This window comes from Corvus brachyrhynchos, unplaced genomic scaffold, assembly GCF_000691975.1.
Source record: "Corvus brachyrhynchos isolate BGI_N302 unplaced genomic scaffold, ASM69197v1 scaffold255, whole genome shotgun sequence".
NCBI lineage: Eukaryota > Metazoa > Chordata > Aves > Passeriformes > Corvidae > Corvus > Corvus brachyrhynchos.
The window spans coordinates 2,256,433-2,278,649 of record NW_008238358.1 but is presented as its reverse complement, the minus strand read 5'-3'; the positions used below and the strand labels follow the sequence as shown (position 1 = coordinate 2,278,649).

At 41.4% G+C, this 22,217-nt stretch overlaps 1 protein-coding gene across 8 annotated transcripts in view; it reads right to left on the bottom strand.

Annotated features, from left to right (window-relative positions):
• PIKFYVE (phosphoinositide kinase, FYVE-type zinc finger containing) overlaps positions 1 to 22,217 on the bottom strand; it is a 62,819-nt gene that overhangs the window by 4,423 nt on the left and 36,179 nt on the right. For 4 of the 8 annotated variants that reach the window (XM_008634705.2, XM_017735598.1, XM_017735601.1 and 1 more), the window contains 22 exons: positions 20,775 to 20,915; positions 19,993 to 20,119; positions 17,585 to 18,771; positions 16,106 to 16,206; positions 14,857 to 14,928; positions 13,314 to 13,485; positions 11,815 to 11,993; positions 11,219 to 11,332; positions 9,810 to 9,918; positions 9,546 to 9,700; positions 8,927 to 9,017; positions 7,836 to 7,896; positions 7,111 to 7,251; positions 6,820 to 6,940; positions 5,619 to 5,714; positions 4,775 to 4,858; positions 4,182 to 4,270; positions 3,403 to 3,567; positions 2,756 to 2,815; positions 2,144 to 2,320; positions 1,335 to 1,438; positions 953 to 1,081 (listed from right to left, as the gene is read on the bottom strand). In XM_008634705.2, the coding sequence (XP_008632927.1) occupies positions 953 to 1,081; positions 1,335 to 1,438; positions 2,144 to 2,320; positions 2,756 to 2,815; positions 3,403 to 3,567; positions 4,182 to 4,270; positions 4,775 to 4,858; positions 5,619 to 5,714; positions 6,820 to 6,940; positions 7,111 to 7,251; positions 7,836 to 7,896; positions 8,927 to 9,017; positions 9,546 to 9,700; positions 9,810 to 9,918; positions 11,219 to 11,332; positions 11,815 to 11,993; positions 13,314 to 13,485; positions 14,857 to 14,928; positions 16,106 to 16,206; positions 17,585 to 18,771; positions 19,993 to 20,119; positions 20,775 to 20,915 (3,675 nt within the window). The other 4 variants (XM_017735603.1, XM_017735602.1, XM_017735604.1 and 1 more) reach the window with 4 other exon arrangements.

Here is a 22,217-nt window from a genome sequence, read left to right as displayed (position 1 = left end):
CCACTGAAGAGGGAGGTGGGTGCTGCATGAAGTACTAGTTAGGCTGGAAATTATCTCTGGAGTTCTCCAGTCCAAAATCCTGCTTCAAGCAGGCCCTGTTGGAGAAGGTTGTTCAACTTCTGTCCAGTCAAGATTTCACTAACTTCTGTGGAATAGAGTCCACAGTCTGTCTGGGTTTCTGTTTTGTAGTGCCTGAGCTCTCCTCATGACTTAAACAACAGACAAACAAAAAGAAAACCCACAACATCCTTTACATCTATCTAGAATTCCCTCCATCCACTTCCTCCCACAAACATTCCCTGTTTGAGGTCTGGCACTGAGAGGTAAGGCGGAAACAGCTGATACTATCTAGTTTTGTAAGTGATGTTCGTTTGAACTTCCTTTTCAGTTTCAAATATCTATTTAAAGAGAATTTGCCCCTAGTCATTTTAAGATCTTCATTCTACTACCTCATAAAGATTGCTTTTCCTTGACTAAGAACAAGACTGAACTCAGAATCTTGTCCCACACCTGAAGTGGTTCCAAGAAAGAACAGTGGGTTGAAAAACTTACAAACTCCCCCCACACTACAGAGTAACTCACCATCTGAGTGAGGCTCTCACTCTAAATAAATTAGTCTGTAATTCCAGTCAGTTCCTCTGAAAGCTTTTTACAAATATTTTACACTTTCCTTATCAGGTTAGTGATGCTTTCTCTCAGACACCAGAGATACAGGGACAAACAAGACTTCTAAAGACTGAATCCTACGCAACAGCTACCTGAACTAGCCAATACAGGCATCAAGTTCCTGGGGATCCCGAACCAAGGAAAGAGGCCTGAACTGTCAGCTTTGAGGGGCGCTAGTTGCAGACAGCGCACACAAAGTTAAAAGTTACCTAGATGGCCACAAATGACCCTGCTCTTTCTCCCAGTCACAACCGCACTGCAAGGACACAGAACACTTTGTTCTTACCTGAGCCATTTTCCTGCCATAGAAAAGGTTTTCCATGACAAGCAGATCCAGCTTCTTTTCAGTGTTGTTTTGAGAGTTCTTGTAACCAATTCGATATACCCCAAGGATTTTAGCCAGTGCTGTGGGCTTCTAATGAAGACAAGACATGGGTTAAGATCTCTGTGTAGAGACAATCAGCAGTCCCATACTAGAAGCACTACTGCTCTGACTCTGTATTACAGCTTAGAAGCCCAAGCATAATTTCCACTTTACACCTTAAAAACACATTATTAGTGTAACTCATAACCGCCAACATTTTCTTTTATTTAAATGAAAAAGATTAATAGAAACTTCTACTAGTCTGTAAAATACACTGCCTAAAATAAAAGTCATTTTTTAATACCTTCTGCTGAACTGCATTAGTGATGTAAGTGAAGTAGTGTGGAGCAAAGTCAAGGAATGACTGGACTTCCAGACGAGGCATTTGCTTCAAGATGAATCTATCATCTGTTATAACATCAGACAGATGCAACAGGGTTACATACAATAAGTGATGTACTATTTGAAATTTTTTTAGGACTGTCACATAGCTGAAATGGTTTGAAAAATTAAAGCACTACAATTCTCTTAAATCCTTACCTACAAAACCTCATTTCTAGATTCTTTTTACTTCACATATTTTGAATTTCAGCCTCCCTGGATTTCTATCTTCTAGTAAATCATGGACAAGAGACTGCCTACACTAGATCTACTTCAGCTCTATGGGCTTCCTATACAGACAACAGAAACAGCCTACAGACCACTCTGTTCAATACTTGTTTTACGGAGAAGTCTAGAAACAGCCACAGTTTAAAAAAAAAAAATAGATTAACTATAGCATGTGAGTTTGTAAGAAACACTGTGTCTTTAGTAACAAGTTTTCCTTGAATTATACTCAAGTTTTTGTTTTCTGAAGCCTGCCTAAGAGTTCAACTGGCCTTCCTAGCTGCTACTGCTGAAAACAGAACTACATTTCGTTCTCCTGCATGTACAAAGAGACAAATAATTTGATATTCAAGACCCCAGAAAAATCCACTTAATTTTCCCTTCTGAGTGGCCACTTCAGCATCAGCAACCCTCCGGACAGAGGTTATCAGGGATTAAACGACATGCTAACCACCGGCATCCACAAGTAATACCCTCTAATCCAAAGGGGGAAGAAGCTGCATTTACCCTCAGTCACATAGAACGCAGCTCCAGATTTGCCACCTCGTGCCTGCCAGGGCATCGAGTGAGAGAGGGATCGGATGAAATCCTCTTCACTGCTCCCCAGGATCACTTCACGCATCTTGTGAAACTCCCCAGCATAATAAATCCGGCAGTAGAACTTGGCATTCGCATCCGAGAACTCTGCAAGAAAGAGTTTTTCTCAACAACAGCATGCAATATGCACCGACTACCCAAGACAACACTGAGATTTTACTGATGTCTAGAGCAGCATTATTGTGCTAAATATCCCACTCATGCTTATTGTAATTCAGAAGTTTCAACCAGCAGGATTTAAATGGAAAATTTACAGGAAAGTCAACTCCCTCTAGATTAGCTTCCAGTATATGTCATGGGAAAGTGTTTGGACAAAAGATTGATCAAAGAAAAGCTTATGGAGTATTTTTGCAAAAGAGATTGATTGCAGTAAGTAAAAAGTGCATTGCTTTTTTCTTGATTTGCTTTTCCTTCATGCCAAATACAAAGAAAAAACCGTTATTAACTTCAAGATTTCCACTACATGTGCATGAAGAAATGAGTTTGTCAGCTAAGACTAAGTTTTTATTTACAACTACTCACGGAGTTCCACATGGGGATTCACCACCTGTTTCTTCTGTCCATCTCCTCCATCTCCATCATCTGAAGGCATAAAAGGACCATTCTGTCAGGGCTGTTCACTATTATTACTGAGCAAGCCACATTAGGTACTACTTGTAAACTCATGTTACAAGAAAAATATTTTTTTTTTTTTCCCAAGAATACAGAGAGAACTATACACAGGGAATTAGAAATATAGCTATAATTGTATAATATAATACATATGCTACAAGGGCACTGCTGTTTATGGACACAAGTCCAGTCTTTCTCTTTCTCTTCATTCATTTTCCATATGCTGAAACAAAGAGAACTAAACAGCAAGTGAGAAAGAAAAGAGAGACTGGGCTGCTTAACTAGAGTCAACTCAATCCAAAGGCATTCAAGACCAGACTACTCCATGTACCTATAGTTTGGGTTTGAAAGATCCTGTTTCTCTTATCACAAAGAAAAGCAATGTACTTAGGAAAAAGCCATATTCGATGTCCAAATGATTCATTTTCAATGCATGCTGAGTAACCTTGGATTGTTGAAAAAGTATGAGCAGGAGTGCATTCGGGGCCTTGCACGTATGAATAAGGTTTGGGAGAAGTACCAATGCAAGAGAGAAGATGGGCTCTGCAGTCTTGTACCTTGAGTCTCTGCTCCTTGGTTTTCTGCTCCCTCTTTGCCCATCTGTCCAACCTGGTAGTAAGCACTGTCAGCACCACGCAAGGTCTCTTTCTTCTGGGAAGACAGGTCTGGGCTCTTCCCTCCCGTGCCACGGAAGAAAGACAAAACACCAGATGGTTTCTTTGCTACAGTGAAAAGGAATAGAAAAAGATGGTGTTGGCATTTCCACAATGGATGGTGTTGGCAGTTTAATAAAAGCATGACTCCTATGAACTTTCCCCATTCATTGTTCTAACTGGAGGAATGATGCCATTCAACTCATTTGCAACCAAGGTCCATGCAGGTAGAGAGACGATCTAGTGTTCTGAGTAGCATCCTAGAATGCAGAGACATTTGAAAACACAGACCAAGCCTGAGAGTCTTTAACACAGTACGAACTTCATGCCTCCATTTCAAAATATTTAACTGCATCTCTCTAAAGAAGGCAATGCCAAAAGAAGGCATCATATCCCACTGAACAGGCTAGATTCAAGAACAACCCTAGGTCCACTACATAATAACATTAAATCAGGGGATGACAGTTTGATCTCATGAGAAAGAGAAAGCCACAGACTTCAAAAAACAAAAAAAACCACACACTCCCATCCTTCTCATGTGTTACATTAAGTCAACACTAAGACTAGTCACAATTTCAACTCAGAATGCTGCTCTTTTCTCCCCACAAGAACTAGAATCCAAGTGGACTCACATCTGAGCTGAGATTAGCATCATGGATATGATTTTGGCAAAATGGTCTTACGTTGTTCTGGCTCTGCACTGCGAAGTGGACACATGTTAGCCTCAGGCAGGCGGACAGGGCTGCTGCTCTTGGGTTTGCTGTCTGACATGCTGAAAGGAGAAAGAACAAAGAAGTCATGAGCCAACACATACTGCCACCCTACTACTACTACCACTATCTACTACCACCCTACCACTACTGCTTTATGCCTGGACATTTCTTTCTCCCCCCTGCCTAAACATTAAGGGAAGAAGACACCATTTAAAATGGTGTGGGACTCTCCAAAGTTGTCCTCCTCCGCCTTCCTAAAAAATACTTCTCAGGGTCCATAGCAATGGCTCCACCCATGACCACAGCAAAGGTAAGCAGGCCCAGTGTTCCTATCATGCACACAATCAAGGGATTAGGTGATGGAGCCAGCATGGTCCCTAACACGAAACGGAAACCCACATACTGAAGTATGTGTTGATTATATGGAATGAGTCAGATTCCATCAGAAAGCAGAGATCCTAACAACAGGGGCATATTTTGAAGGTTCTTCCCCATTCTAGTTTTGGCTTATTCACTACCATCACTTTGTCTTCACTCTATGTACTGTAGTTCCTGCATTTAACCTGTTTGATTGTAGTCCTTCTTCAGAACTGTTCTTCAGAGATGCTTTGGACAACTCATCCAGGGCATTTCTGTACTCCTTGCAACTGATGGGGAAAGGAAAGTTTAAAAAAAAAATTAAAAAAAAAAAAAATAAGAAGAAAAGAAAAGAAAGAACAGAACCAAAAATAATTAAGTGTTCTCTGGGAAACTGCCATACCAGCCCAAAGATTCAGTTCAGAGACAACCACAGGAAACAAAATACCACTGTAGAAAAACCTCTGCTTTATTTTTTCTTGTAATTAGAACTTAGTTTTCTTAGAACAGAAGCTGCTCTAGACAATACTGCAGGAAAAATACCCCCTTATTTTTTCCCCCTCCCACAATTTAAGAATGCCCTTCTTCAAAAATCTGCTGCCTCATGACATGGAAACCCAAAGGTTTACTGAAGCAGCTGGTGTGGAGAGCTGAGCAGTAGCAAGAGCTGCTATGACCAAAGGTAGGCAAGGGATAGACTACAATATCAATACCAACAGTTGTTCCCCAACTCAGTTGCACTTCCTCCAGCTGGAGAGGCTGAGCAAACCTTAGTTGCACTTCTTTCTCTAGTAATATCTCATTAAAAGAAACACCACACAACTAAGTCATTTTTGCATACCAGAGTTCCACTAAAAGTCCAAAATCCAGTTGCATTTTCATATCTCAGCAGAAAAAGGAAAGAACCCCAGCTCTGGCAGAAACTCTAACACAGCTTAATGTAGAAATTCTGTCATGCTTCTTCCCTATCATTAAAATTTAAATATTCCTCAAACACAAAAGCTGCAAAAGTACAAAGTAGTCAGATGAACAGCAAAATCATACCAGTACCTGAGAGCAAAAGCTATGATGGAGCTTGGTTCTTTCTCACAGACTGCAATAGGTACACGTTCATGCTCATACATTAGGTAGTGCTTATCTGGGTCACTAAATGAAAACAACATAGACTGTTAGTAGATCATAAAAATTTGTGGAAAGAAAAGTTTTGGTCAAACCCAGACCTCATCACTGCACTCCCAAGCTGCAAGTCTCAGCATAGAACCAAGGCTCACCAGATCAGCTTCTCCCAACAGACACATTCATAACTATGTGGTTAATTCTAAATGGTAGAGTGTTAGGGCAATCAGCATTTCAAGCAAGCTGCTTAGACCAGAAGACCAGCTCCAAGTTAGAGTCTATTTCTGTTTAGCAGCCACTGTTTCTAATGGCACCAAAACCTGCCTGAGTTTGGTTTGATTGTCCAGCAGCATAGCCTGCAGAGTGAAATTAGGGGACAAACCTGGACTCTTTTCTGAACAAGCACAGAAAATTCCCCAAAGCCTCCTGGATTCCTGTACGATTTTCTTTTACTTATCTGCAGGGTCCAGTCATTTAGCTTTTACCTCATGAGCCCAAGGCCTCTGCTTCTACCCTGGGGGTGGGATTCACAAGTTAAACTCAGGTGCCAAACGTTAGGCGCATGTCAAACAAGAAACACTGCACAAAGCACGCAGACCAAGTAGCTGAAAGACTTTCCAGCCTGCTCATCTTCACATGGGAGGGAGACTTGAGGGCACATGCAGTAGCCATTGAACCTGACCTACACCCAGACAATGCCAATTTGAGTCCAACCCTTGGAAGAGGTCTGGAAGCAAAAACAAGATGCAGGCATGTAGCTTTAGTTAAGTCTTTGCTAAGGAAGGGCATTTTCACTCCCTCCCTGCAGCAATGAAGTTAGAAGGCACCTTTCTCCCCTCTTCCCCCACCCCTTCATCTCCCACAAGAGCTCTGAGGAGGCATGCCTGCTAGGAGAAGGAGAAACTGATACTGGATTTACACAAGGGCAGATCATTCATAAGAAAGGTGAGTAAACTACAATCACCTAGAAAGGACACAGAAAACTTCCTACTTTGACAAAGTTCTCTAGTTTATTCAGAGGCAAACTTAAGTAATGACTTAAATTATACACTGAGCAAAGGAAGCATGCATGGCTCTGCCTGCAATCTTCCAATGTTGCTAATTTTGTTCATTATATATACTATGCAGTACTTACAAAGGAAAGGGAATGGGGTTATAGTTATTTCCAGGCAAAAAGTTAGCCAAAATAGCTTTCATAGTAGACTTCTCCTTCACTTGGCTGTCTGTAGATCCCAGTGAGTGTCCATCAAACACATCTGGAACAGACACATGTTACATCTGCATCACAATATCAAAGTTCAAGCTGTAAATTCACAAAGATGACTACAGACCACAGAGTTAGCAGATTTATCATTTCCTAAATGGATCTTGCACACTTGGCACAGAAAAGCAAGAGAAAGAAAACAAGATCACAACTGAACTATACCTTCTGAGCTGCTTGTTGTGTCCTGTTCGGAGAGTGTGTTGGCACTCATATGCTCCGATGCAACCTCTGGAGAAGTGGGCAGCTGCAGATGGGTCGAGCCTGTGGAGCTCTGACTTGATAAAGTCGTCAGGAAACGATCCTCTGAGAGTACAAGGACAGTTAAGGACAGAAGAAAGCATTTTACGTGGCTGTAAGAAGTCATACTGTTTGCTCCCTGCACAAGCTAAAACCAGGATCTACTTTCAGGAAGTTTTTACTTAGAAAGCAGGTAATGCCACGCAGACCAAAGGACCAGGCAGGCTTATCAATGTAGCACGTAACCTCCAGAAAATGCATATTCTTATAACTACTACCTTCAGCTCCCACAAACTCTCAGTATGCCTCACAGGTAAGAGGTCTCAGCACCCATAACCAGATCACAGAAGACGCAAAAAGCATTTCCCAAATTCCATGTAGTTATTCAGTTATTTAGAAAGCCTCTGAAAGTTTTTAAACTCACATTCAAAGGAAAACCATTGTTGGCCACTTTACTAACCACTAGTAATTCAGCTTCAGATTAGAAGCAGATGGCCAACTTCTATCTTACCATTAGAAAAAACAAATGTGACATTATCGGGATTTGTTGTTTCCGTGATTTATCAAATTTGACAAAAGCTCCCCTGTTACATCAGGAAAAGGGCTACAACACACTTCTATTGGTGGCTTATAAAAAATAAGTAACAGACCTTTCTCTCCATTTTGCAGGGCTGGAGAAGCATTGCGTGGGGAAGCATCCATGCTACTGATCTAGGCAGAATAACAAAACACCAACGTTGATGCCAAGCTCTTTACAGCTCTATTCCCGCCTGTGTGGAATGTTTTCAAAAGCAGATTTACTACAACAGAGCACTCCCACCCACTTCTCAGCCTCTGTGCTGTCACTGAATCTGTTACCACAGGAAAAAGACAAGGCAAGAGCAACTCAAGTTCACAAGATGCTTATGATGGCTGTTATATCTGCATGCTGCTTTAAACACTACACTCTCCCTCTCAATGAACCTACTTCCTGCAACAACAAGATTAAGTTTCTTTTAGCACCTCACAAATAATTTGTTAAGTGGAAAGGGCACATGTGCATGCAGCAGAGCAATTCCAGGGTCTCTAGGGGTTTTTAGTGCACCTTGCTATAGTAGAACTATTGGGAGTTCCGCCTCTTGGTATGATGCTGATACTGTACTGCCTTGCAGCCCAGCCATATCCTCAGAGTTCCAGCTCCCCAAAGGGTGGAAGTTCAGCATGCTGACATGTGTATCCTTGGACAGAGCTCTTGAGACAGCAGTCCAAAATCATTTATACATCCCTTCAGTCAGTTCCCACAGGATACATCACAAAACAGGGATGATCCTGAAAATCCATTATCAGTCCTTCCCGTGTCATCTGCTCTACCTCTCAACATTATTTGTCTTTTCTTTTTCACCAGGGATGCACCTGATGGGCAACAACCTAGGGTTGAAGGAGATGGCCCAGTTCCTATCTAGGCACACACCTGACAATGACAGCAGCTCTCTGCTGGCAGTGTTCACATCAACACTGCACGGGCATCACAGAAAATCAACTCCATACTTAGTCTTTCTCTCTACATTATGGCTCTTAGTTCACATCTTTTAGGAAAACAAACATATACTAACATGCAATTAAAGCTTTTACAGTTGAAAACTACAAGATGCAGTAAAACCAGTTCACTAATTATTAAAGAGAACTGAAGCCAGTCTTAAGACTATTGTATTGCCCCAGAAAAAAGAAGAAGTTTAAGAGCTTTATAGCCTGTTACCCATACCTTGCTTTCTTCACCTTGCCTCAGCCTCCCAGGGCTGGGTGGTACTGATGGACGTTTTCTCCCTTTCTCTTGTTGGAAGAGATCCTGCAATCTTAAACAAAAAATAAAAATAAACAAACAAAACCAACACACATAAAACCACCACCACCAAAGAAAAATTCATCAAAAGATAGGTTACTGGTCTTATCTCTGAATGACACAAGTTATGAAGCTGCTCCATACCGGAATACAGCCAAGCATGACTTCACGAGTCTTTACTGTAAACTCAGATTGCCGCTAACATGTGCCAAAGATGTAGCAAATGGCCAAAGACAGCACATTTTCTTCACCTCTGAGATAATTTCCCCCAAACAACTGGTCCCACGCTTCCCTCTTCCCATGTCTTCTACCTTTAATCAAATGAAAATTTCTCCTGCAGATGCAAGTTGTGCTCTACAACACAATACTTTTATCATATGGTCTCAAATGAGTTTCTGTTCCAACCAATCAGCTGTGTGGTCTTAACCAGTAGAGGACATTCAGCACAAGCTCTATAGAACAGCTGTACAGTTGAACTTCTTCCCCCCTGGAACCAACACAGTATCAGTGTTGCTCTTGATTCCACCATATGTCCTCTTACCTATTATTCCAGGCTTGTAGCATCTCACAAAGTCCTTGCTTTTTAGCTATCAGAGACTCAAAAACAGATTGCAGCTGTTGAGGTGTGTCCAGTGATGATGAAAGCAGCCTTGCTTGGATTTTCTCAGTCCAGTTTTGAAACTCCCCTTCTTCCATCTGCCAAAAGAAAAGCTGTCAGTGTTCTGTCACCCAAGATAACACAGGATCTGAGTAGCTCCTCCATACACTTAGCCTGTGGTCCACTGATGCAAAAATAGTCTATTACCTCCTTTTGGGCAAAGAGGTCTTCCATCTTCTCTTCCCTTGTTTTGCTGAAAGTATCCGTTTTCAGAGAAGCAAGGCGATCATCCACAGCGAGATAGACTTGTGACACCCTGTCAGTACCGATGCAAAGAGTTAAGCTGTGACTACTTGGAGCTTCTTCAACATTCTTTAATAAAAGTCTGAATGTGTTTAAGGCTAGCATTTAAGAGTACAAAAGACAATATATGACAGCCTTCCTGCACAGTGAGCTATCCAACTGTATTTACAGAGAAAGTTGGGAAATAGGAGAAAACGAGAAGTTTTCAATTGTAATAGGAGAAAACGAGAAGTTACACACACTGCATTTGTCTCCACAATTTATTCTTAGCAGTGGAAGCTGTCAGAGAGCAATATAAATGTCTCAAACACATTACTAACAAAGGGGAACCGTTGTGTCATCTGTGATTAGGAAGAATCTGGGTCTGCAAGCTACACCTCCACCAGCAGGGCTCAGAAATAATGAGTACCTCTATTTCAGCTCTAAACAAAGCTCCACAGGTTTTGAAGTCAGATAGTCACAGAGACATCAGCCGTACAGGAATGCTGTGACCAGGCAGAACAGCAATCTGGCTGGATTCAAGAGAGTTTTCATCAGGCCTGTCTTCCACCTTTTTGTTCCTACACTTAGAAAGTGTCCAGGTTCATAGTAGTTTACCTTGGACTAGAAGGAGGTACAGTCTGCCTGCTGTCACCATATTCAATAGCTAACAAAGGCAATGACTTTTATATACACATGACCAATATAATGACAACAGTTCTGTTCAGACAAGAGACTTGAGCAAGGTCTTGGCAGGTTTTTGGGGCTGAAGACAGAATTGAAACTCAGTCAGATGTTCTATAAAGGAATGTTAGGGTAAGAGTACAAAGTATAACCTGCAATTTTCAGAGTAGGCCTTCTAGGACCATCTCTTCCATTTCATTTTTAGCATTAGAGGGAGGAATTAAAAATACTTTAAAACTGTGCTTGAGAAGGCATTTCATAAGGTAACATTTCAGACACCTGCTGATGGCCAACCTTTCAGGAGCTTGGCAGCATCATTCTAAAATCACAGAATGCTATAAAAATGCTATATCACTCAGACATCAGTGCAATATTCAGGGACAGAGAAGAAAAGAATCTTGGTTTCTACTGGCTATATTTAACCTGAATTGCCACCAGACAGAGTTGAGAGATTAGTACAGACAGAGCAGGCAAAGGCAATAAAGATTTCAAGACCGCTCTCCCTTGGAAGTATATATGCATACATGTTTTAAACTATCACTTTTCTATCGAATAATGACTATTTAGCCAAATCTCATCATACTAGCAAAAATAGTTATGTGTTCTGCTAGTAAAAGCACAAAATAAAAAACATTAAAAACAAAGCTTACTTTTGTGAGAAATCCTTAAGATCCTGCAAAATAGTAACTTTTAATGGAGCCTGTCGTTTGATGTAGATCTTGGGGAGTGGGACACACACTTCCAGCAGCCGGATTGGAGAGTAGCTGAGAAGGCAATACAACAGCTTGTAACAAGACTCACATCACACAGTACTAGTTCTACACCATACTGAGGTTTGAGGCCCTTATATGAAAAGGGGCACTGTCAATATGTCCAGGGCTTAAGTTACTTTTAGCAGCAATAACACACCGTTCATGTATCTCCCAGGCAAGAAGTGAAACCATAAATCATGTTGCAAAACCAAAATTCTGAAAGCTTTTGGAATTAGATAGGGAAAAGCATTTCCCTTCTGTATCATGAACGGGAACCATCCACTCTTAGAACACTGCCCACCACAGCTAGGACAGCAATGCCACCCACAATGGCCTCGGCAAGCCAGCACACAATCCTGCACTTGTGGTTATGGTACTGTTATGCTATCCCACACTGTACTCATAGTGAAGGACAGAACTGATGAATCCTTACAAGAGCCATATGCTTCATATAGTACTAGAGAGAGAAGGAAGGTTTTAGCAGTGGAACTCACCTGAAAGATGCCACCATCTGATTATAGGAAAAATACTGGTGATAGTCATGGTGAATGGAATGCCCACAAGGCTCTGCATTGGCCCTTCGAGTGTACTGGTACCCATAGAACCTCAGCTCAAGGTATTTTGCAAATGACATAGACCAAGAGTCATTGGAAAGGGGAACAACTGGTGTCACCTGAAAAATTGAAAGGTGTCTCAATTTCATCCTTCAAACAAGATTAAGGACAGGATAATCCACACAGCAATCTAGTATTTCTAGTTCCAGAAGCACCCATGACCCTGAAACACACTAAACAACAAAGATCACATTTATGCAAAGCTAAGGCCAACACATAGTTAAAATAAATCTGATGAACAACAACTGGTAGCTGATGATGACAGGTGCTAAGCTGGGGGAGTCCAAACATACCCTGGATGGAAGCTTATTTCTGGGATGCTATTTCTCTATATGGGGTCAATTTCCAGCAACCCAGCCAGCAGCAGTAGCCATATATACTTTTTTCCTGGTGATTTTTCAGCTACAGATGCATTGGTACTGCTTTGCAGTGCAATTCATCTTCAGAACTGCTTGCAAGCTTAGAGCAGACACTGCTTTACAAACACTTGACAGCCTCAGACACGTAAGTGTTTACATGAGCACACAGAAATGAAAGGTTATAGAGCAGCTGTATACACAGCAGCACAGGGCTTGCTGTCGGCAACTGCGTTAACCTCTAGGTATCTTTAAATCCATCACCCATGTTTAAGGCAGTGTAAGTAGGTGAAGTGAGTCAGCCATATGGGTAATTGAGATGTTTTGCATTTCAGGTACTGCATGAATCTTTTTCATTAAGTTTTATTCTTGTCTCTTTGAAGGCTCTTAATGTTTAGCTAGAGATGAATATCCAGCTAGCAATGTTTTCTTAGCTAAATTACAGAACACGTTTCAGATAATACACAATCTTACTACCTAGTAGGCTTTTTAAAGCAATTTAGTGTTTCTCTAATGAAGATGTTACTTTCTAATGACTACTAAAGGAACTCTAGACATCACATTGACGCAATGCAGGCTGTTCAGTCCGCAGCAGATCAAAGAATACCAAATGGCTTTTGCCAGTTACTAACCCAGTAGGTCTGGGTGTCTGCCCTTCCCCATGCATACATTCTTTTGATGCTCGTAATAATTCATTGTAAGCAAGGGACCATACTCTTCACCTCTAAGTGGGCAACTCCATTTTTTTCTGCTTAGATCTATCCTCTCAGAGTCAATTTTGACAGAGTCAATTTTTCTAACAAGACTACCTCACACAAGATTTTTCACCCTCAACAGCCCCAGTGCAACAAGAGGAATTTGTAGGTAACATGAGAACATCTGTATCAGTAACAGGTTTTCTGCCAGTTTAGCCATAGCTCCAGAGATGAGCACTTTCTCAAACATGCTGCCTTTCCATACAAAGCCAGTCACAACAAGAATACTAAATTGGAATAGCAATGATTCTGAAGCCCACATCCTTACCTGTTTGCACAGTCTGCACCAGGAGTAAGTAAGGATGGTGTGCTGGTACCCAGGGACAGGGGAGTCCAGCTCCTTTAACACAATCTGCACACAGCCTTGCCCATGAACAAAGCGACGAATGTGGTGCACCATTGGTGTTTCACAGAACATGCTGGGGCATTGGTAGGAAGGCCTTACAGAGAGAAACAGAAACACTTATGAATGATCACATACTTGACACTGCTGAAGAACTGATTCACCAGACCTAATACGCCTTTTAATATCATGGTACTATTTATCTTCGCTGTAAAAAAGTTTTCTAAGCCTGTAGTAAAGGCTGTTTCTGCAGAGTGATTTAGAAGTAGCATATAGCGAAGTTCCATTGCCAGCAATGGCTGTATGGGTCCCAAAAGCACTGACTGGATACTGGTTGCTATCACTTTTTTACAATGAATCACTTTCTACAAACACATTCTGTATAATCCACAAAATAAGGATCAAAGCACCTGTGGAAGTGCTTGGCACCAAATTAGAAGACCACTGTGGCAGCGTACCCAAGCAAATGCTACTGAGGACAAAGATGTGACAAAGAGCCTTCAAAACGGCAATGTTTCAGCTCCTGAAGGAACAGGTAAGGAAAACAGTGCCATAGAACATCTTTGAACAGTAAAACCCATGACCTTTCTTTGGATGGGTTTTTTCAGGTCAGGGAAGAAAAACCAATACCAGAAAAATAAAAGCTGCATTGTTTAGATACCAAAGTCAGACAAGATATTCTTCAAAACCAGAAAGAGCCGGAAAAAGCTCAGATTCTTCTTGCTCATGTGAAAAAATTAAGAATTTTAATTACTGAAACTATGGAGATTGAGAAGCACTCACTTTAGCACACACTACCTAATGAACAGAGAGAAACAAGAATTGAAAAGTTGGCAGCTAAGCTCCTCCTCACTGATCACCAAGAGGAGAAATACTTGTTCCTCCAGAAGGCTGAACAGCAAGAGCATTCTGCTACTGCAAGTGGCCAATGAAGAAAACAGAGTGAGCTTGTCTTTTGAGCAGGTTACCTCTCCAGCTTCACAGCCTGCTGAGACTCTGCATGGGGTTGTGGCAGCAGCAGTTATTACAGAAACATAACAACTTACACCTCTGGGAGATGAAATTAATGACACAGTACTTTGCCAGGGCTTAAAGTGCTCTGGACCATTTACATTGGCCACCTTGCACATATGACAAAGCCTTACTCTGAGACACTAAATGGGTAGTGTTACCCAACACTAGTACGAATGTTCAAAGAGGAACCTCAGAAAACTGTGACCAGTACAGTTGCTTGTCTTGAAAAACAGACAACTGGAATACATGTTCAGACGTTTAACTTGGCCCCAAAGCCCTAACTGCTACAAAAAAGTGAACACATTTGTCTTTAAGAACTTATAAACCTTGTTTCATAATCTGTTTCACTTCCTCATGGAAGAAAGCAGGAAGGACAGGGCCAAAATAGGAAAGCAACGGATGTATTTGCTTGTAACAAGTGAGCATGAATGAATTAGAGTAAGTTCCTCCTTACCTGAAACAGTAGCGCTCCAGAAAAATCCCTAGAGTTAGGTCATTTTTCCCATAGAACTCCATGGTCACAATCCTAAAGCAGAGATAGAAAAGCTTTAGAGACTGGATGCCATCACTGTTAGCTGTGCAATGGCCTTTAGGTGCACAGATCTACACCCACTGCTGGCTTGTTTACAGCCCTGTAAACCTTCAAAGACTTTTTTTCCTATTGACTACCCTTCCTAGATCCCTGCTGTCAGGTTTGCTAGTAATCAGTTCAAAGTCCTACTAGAACAACTTTAGACTTGACATCTAAAAGTCCAATACAGTTCAAACGCACGTCTGAAGATCATGATCAAAAATATCTAGGCATGAAGTCTAAGCAGCTTCAAGCACTAATGTTTAAACACCTACAAAAAGGCTACATCCAGAACATTAAAAAAGCCTCAAAAAATCCTTATTCTTCTAGAGTATTTAATAGCAACTTTTGTTTCCTCAGAACCTGAGGTGACCAAGCCATTTAAAATGTGTATCAGTTTAAGTGTCCCTAACATCACTAATTTACATCCTCTCATTGTTGCTGGTTAGTGAGCATATCACCATCTTCTTTGGTTCATTTCTAAGCTTCTACAGGAACTTTAGACCTTTCCCTGTAAGAGGGTCATCACTTTATTTTCACCAAGGCTAATAATTAAAATCACCTAAGATAATGATTAAACACCAACACCTGTCCTGTTTAGTAGAGATAAAAGTGTGTCATAAGTTGCACACAATTAGCAAATTACAGCCCCCTAAGCTGGAAATAAAGCTCTTAATACTAATGACTACAGTATGAGAAAGACAGCAACATATTCCAATGCCACTCTTGGATAATACAATCTACAAGTATTCCAAAATTCTCACGAGGCTCATTTTTGGGCTTGGACATTGTTCTGTGCTCATTTACACAAACTCTTCCCCACAAGATTGCATGCAGTGCTCCCCACACAGAGACATTACTCTGCAGTGAAAGACCAACTAAAGCATTTGGTTTCAGGTTGGGCTTTCTCATTCATGCCTTGGGTATTACAGAGGCTGTGCAATACTGCTGTGGATTCACCTGACCACACAACACAGAAGTCTTTCGGCAAAAGTTCCTGTTACAGGATGGGCACAACGTACAATTCTTTAAGGAGTCCTTCAAGAAATACTGCTATGAGGCAGGCACTGATTCTGACTTTGGGAAGGAAAGCATAGCGATTATACAAGCTGTAGAGGAATAGTTTTCATACCAGGGGCTAACACAGGCACTTGGAGCATTGCTGGACTGAGAAGAAGAGCTGCTGAAGAGAACACAGAGCCTCTGATGGTTTACTGGACTCAGGCAATCCACCTAGTAGAGAGAAAACAACTCATTCGCTGGTTACAGACACCTCCATTCACTCACAACTTCTGTTGACAAAATTCTATTCTAGTAATTTTATTCAAAGACAAATCCCTGCTTTCTCCTTTTGTACAGACTAACTTCACATTATCTCCCAGCTTCAGGCAAACTTGTACTATGTATAATTGCTAACTGCCATTTTTAGAACAACATGGCTCATATGCATAACGAAACCAATGAACACACGTGTCTTTCTGTGGAAACGAAGCCAAGAGGAACAGAAAACAACAAAAGCCCCACAACAAACATCCAGAGTCTCTAAACCACTCTATGGTTTAGGACACCTTGGATTCAAAACTCTGCCAGTATCTTATACCTCAGTTACTCATTCAGGCTATAGAAAGATTTCTATCTTTCTGTTCTCTGGGAAGAGAAGTACCATGCCACTGCTGGAATGGAGCTGTTTTCCCTCCCCCACCCTACAAAACTATGATGTTACCAAATACTTTTATTTGATCACTGAAATAAATTTAAAACAGCATCAACTGGTCCGATCCAGAGCAAGGGCTACTCTTACAGTTTGCAAGATTATGGCCTGTGAAGCTACGGAGATCTACATTTAAGCACCAATTAAAAAGTTACTTCTGCCTATAAACATAGGGGCTGATTGGCTCAGGGACCAAAATGTTTGGCTATTTCAACAGCTCAGTTCTGCTACTCTTGTTCATAGACTTTTTTCCCTAAACAGCTCACAATTCAAGAAAGCCCCAAGATCCTTTTCCTCAGACACAAGTTAGTTACTTTCATGGCAGTTTACCAGAACTTTAAATATTTTTATTACAAGCGCATACTCCCTTGCTTTGAAATTTCAAAGAAGATTCCCTCCCCTCCGTTATGTGATTCCCACTTTTCTTCAGATCACCCAAACTTTTACAATCAATCAAGTACTTAATGTAATTACAGCCTACTGCTGTTTCCATGACATTAAGCCCTCTGAAAATGAAAGTATTACATTTCTACAAATCACCAAATACAAGGAGCAGGAAAGCTCAGTTTAAGAAACTTCTTAAGGTTTGCTCTCTCTTCATGGACTCATTTTCAGAAAACAGTTAGGTTCAGCCCAGTCAAACAGGCAAAACTGATTCTGGGCTGATTTTGTGCATTTCTCAGAGAAATTTTCCAGTCTCTCTTTCTTAATGACTGCAGAGCACTGCAATCTAAAATGCAGTTATGACCCAGTCAAAAAAACAAAACAAAACAAACTTAATCAAACAGAAAGAAACAGACAAAAAGCCACCCCTTCTGGTTTAATATGAGACCCTACACCTTCTGTATACCATGAGAGACTGATGTAACTTGAGTTTTGAGCAGCACAACTCAATCTTACCTTATGAGACCATGATGATTCACTCTGAGCCAGTCCCTTCTCCTCCTCTTCAGTTCTGCTCCCAGTTTTTCCAGTAGGGACACTAGACACATCCTTATTTTGAGCAAAAGGATCTGTGCTCTTCTGTAGTATCCTCCCTCCTCTGGCCCGATAGTCAGCCAGCATTCTGGCTAAGCTCTGGCTGTCACGTAGATGTTCTGCTATTCTAGTATTAACCAGCTCATGAGAAGGCAAGATTTGGATAGCCTTGGCTTGGATACTCCCATTCTTCCCTTGTAGTCCAGAAAGATCCCGCAACAGTTGCCTCTTCCTTCTGCTCTCCAACTCCTTGTATTCCTTATTGAGCAGAGGAGACCAATAAACTTGCTCAGGAAAGTATTCCCGGGCAGGGCATCTCATGCCTTTTTCAGTCAAAAGAAATGGTTCACGGAACATCAGTACTGGAGAAATACAGAGAATGACATCTTTCAACTCCTGCTTAAATGCTGCAGAGTAAGTTTTGAGACGATCCTCAGACGAAGTTACCTCTTCTGTGACATATAAACCAGTATCATCCTGGAGAGGGTCTCTGAAGACTCTCATCTGACTCTTGGATTCCTGTAAATCATCTGCCTGTTGAAGAGGCTCTAGTGCCTGGTTATCCAGAGTAGCCAAGTGCTGGTCCATGCCATGGAGGGGCAGTGGGGATGTTTCAGGTATTGCATGAGGTACAGAGCTGAACACTGCAAATGGTGATTCCCCTTTGTGGTGCTCTTGCTGCTTGGAGGACACCGTTTCCACCTGACTGTTCTCTTGGTCACCTCTGTCAAATACACCTCTTGGTTCAGGCAAACTGACCTCATCAGAGGACACTGACTCAGAGATTACGGGCAGTTTTTCAGAGGATAGTTCAATGTCTTTGACTGCTGTGCTGAAGTCCTCACCATTGAAGAGGTTCTGTTGCTCATTTTCATCTCCTGGCTCCTCAATAAGGGAGTGAAAGGAAGCGTTTTTGGTGAGAGTAGGGGGCATGGCAAACTCATCCATAAGAAATGAGATTTCCAGCTGGGAATGATAAGCCACACAGACCATGAAGATCAGGATCTCCTTCACACGAGCCAGCTCGTACTCTGCAGCACCACACAACTTGATAGTGCAACCCAGGTGCTGGGGACACCCTTCAAAGAACATCAGGGGTTTTGTCTGATCTAGAAGAAAAGTAATACATGGGAGTTAGGATGACAACTACAGTTAACCTGCTTTTAGGTATCTCACACACTCAGGAGACTGTAACAGAGCAAGTAACATTGGTAGCTGCAGAAATGCACATTACTGTACTAACTTATTTTTCCAAGAAAAAAAAGCATTGGCTATAAATCTCCTGTTTTGTAAAACAAGCCATCACAAAGTCAAAGTGAAGGCCACACGGAACACCCTGACCTAAACAGCGTATTCTAAGATGACTACAGATTCTGCAGCAGTGAGCAAAAGAATCACTTCCCTCCCAGGCACATTTACTCATCCTTACAAGTCAAAAGCCTATGACATTTTGAGGGCAATTTAAAGGCTGGAAGGGGCAATAAGGAAGTGGAAAGGGAAGTGTTCAAGGACAGATTTGGTGGAACTTGGAGCAACTTGGTCTAGTGGAAGGTCTAGTTCCTGCCTATGGCAGAGAAGTTAGAGCTAAATGATTTTTAAGGTTCCTCTAACCCAAATCTTTCTATGATTCTATGAAGAGAATGCAAAGACTGCATCCCCACAAAGATCTGCATCCACAGCATTTATGTGTGCCAGCACCACTGGTAACCTGTCAAGCAGCATTTCTTCCTTCCTCTGTAAACTCCTACTGCCTAGGGGAGTTACAGAGAAAAAGGAACCTCATTTCTTAAAGGTGCACAAGGACACGAGGAACTGTGCACAAATTGCAACAAGGCAAATTTTGATTGGATTTGTTAAGGTTGGACCAGATAATCTTTTGAAGTCCCTTCCAACACAGGCTGTTCTACGATTCTCTATTTCAATGCAAAATTCTTTACAGTGAGGATGGTGCCCAGACAGGCTATGAAATCTCTGCTCTGCGATGTTTTCAAGAGTTGGCTGACAAAACCCTAAGAAATCTGATGCTGCATTGAAATTAATCCTTCCTGCTTTGAACAGGAAGTTGGACTAGAGAAACTATAGTATGTGGGAAGAGAAAAAACAGTTTGGAAGAAAGAAATCAGTCTAATTAAAATCTATAGCATGTCTCATATTAGTAAGATCGTGCTTTTCTCTACACAGACAGTTCACTGTAGTTCCAAGAACAGAAATAAAATGAGTAGGATGATACATGATCACACAAGGAAGCCAACAGTTAAGACCTATTTAAAAAGAAGCAAAGCATTTGTCTTTTCACACACATGAGCTAAGGCACATCAAGCTTTACTCACCATTGGGCAACTGAAAAACTTGCATATAAAATTTATGACATGTCCCCAGTTGTGGTTTGGTCAACAGTTGATCCATTGACATCACTAAGTCCCCCTGGGTCATTCGACTTACCCGGTCTAACACTTGCTGTAAAAATAGAAAGAACAGTAAGAATCTACAAGGCAAAGCAGACACTGGCATCTTTACCTTGCTCTTAACAAATCAAAAAACACCAGTGTGATCTAGGAAACTTCTCACTGAGATGCAAGCTCTCAGTTAAACCCAGTCCCACAAATCCACATCCACAATATACAAGGATCTTAGAAACACGGGTAAATATTTCTGGTGGGATTGTACCCTGCCCAGAACTTCTCACTTGACTAGATCCAGATACCTCCAGGAGGTGCAGGGCAGTCAGCTCTGCCAGGAGCTCAGCCAACTCCCACACCTACTCTCTGTATGGCTGTCTGTATCCTGCCCCACAGGGATGGAGGCTCTCTGGCAATCACTCAGGACTCAGGCATGATTTGCTACAAACGGGTGTCAAATTCAACTAGAACTAAACCAGGGTACAAGGACCCATCAAACAAGGACACAGCACAGTAAGTGTGAAGAGCTGAGGAAAAAGTTACTCTCCAGATTTGCCTGTCTTACCTTCTTGGAAAAGAAGTATGGTTAAAAAAGAGCCCACGTTTCGTTAGAAAATAAGACAACTCTTGGCTTTCTCCAGGGGGTTTGCTACAAGGAGATATTAAGAGATCTACCCACAAGGCAGAGTCTAACTCTGATTAGAAATGCTCACCGGCTTGACATTGATGACCAGAGTGATACCATGCTCTAAGAGCATGTCCTGGGCAATTCTGGACACAGTCTTCTCAACAAGGACCAAATTAGGCTGGACATCAACTATCCGCTGTACATAGTTCTTCAAGAACTCCCTTTCCTGCAGACAGGAACAAAGTATGGCAGTGAACTACTGCAAACCCACCTGGAAAATAAACCCACTTTCATGTTTAATATTACTTTTCACTTTATTTACATACTGTCCTTTCCTATAAAACAGGGCAAACAGCTATCCAGAAAACACCAGCAGTAGTCCACTGTGAACATTTTCCCACCTCCACAGCGCAAGGCTCAGTTTATCAGTACTTTTTTATAAGCATTAATTTCACATGAGAATACAGTCCAATGACAACATGAAGTAATGGACTTGCAGCAGAATCCAAACATACATACAGGAGGGTGCACCTTACACCCGCACACATAGAAAAGCTTTATGTTCAAAAGGTGCTAGAATTAGAGCATCATAAACCAAAGATGTTTGCAGCATTACATTCTCCACCTTCAGATACATGCTAATGAGTGCTGGAAGTCAGAGACACATTCAGGAAGAGTATGAGAGTGCTCTGTGCCTCTATAAGTCTGTACACACATTGCCAGTCCCTAAATCTGTACTTGAGGACAGTGCTCCCAAAATCCCATCCCAAATGCTATGCACTACAGAACTGCTCTTCTAACCAGGGCCATCTTCGTCTCATTACCCCCACACACTTGTATTACCATGCACAGAAAGAGAAATCAGGCTGCAACTCATCAGAACTAAAGGTCTACACTGCTAGAGGGAGGATACGTCTTCTTAAGTCAGATATTCTCAATTGTGTTATTGCAGCTCACATCAGTCAGGTTTTAAAAGTTCTGTGCACTACAAAGGTATCGCAAAAATAGTTTGACAGCTCCTCAGAACACAGACACTCGTGTAAGTGTAACAAAGATATAGCTCTTGCTGGAAGGTAACCTTTTCAATCAAACTAGGACTATTGTAGTATTTTCTGTCCCACAGGATTTTAATGCAGATACACAATTAGTTATGATTATGTTCTGAAGCAGACACAAACAATCACAGAGACCAATATTTACAAAGTACTGCAGATACTTCTACCCCATTCAGAAAAATAGACAGGTCTGAGTTTAAGCATTAACCATTTCACTAGGCAGTAAGTTTTACTGCTGAAGCTTTCATACTTGTAATCCTGTCTGTTAACCACTAAAGAGAAGTGGTCTTAAATGAATGCTATGAAAAACAGTCAAATACAGAAACAAACATTGCTGCCCAAGCTCAGTAGGGCACCAAATATCTTTTCTATGGGTATCCTAGCAAACACCTGAAGACTGATTCTCAGACAAGACTGCAGTGTGTTAAAGAAAAGGTCTATGTACTTCAGTTTTCATATTTAAGGCACATTCC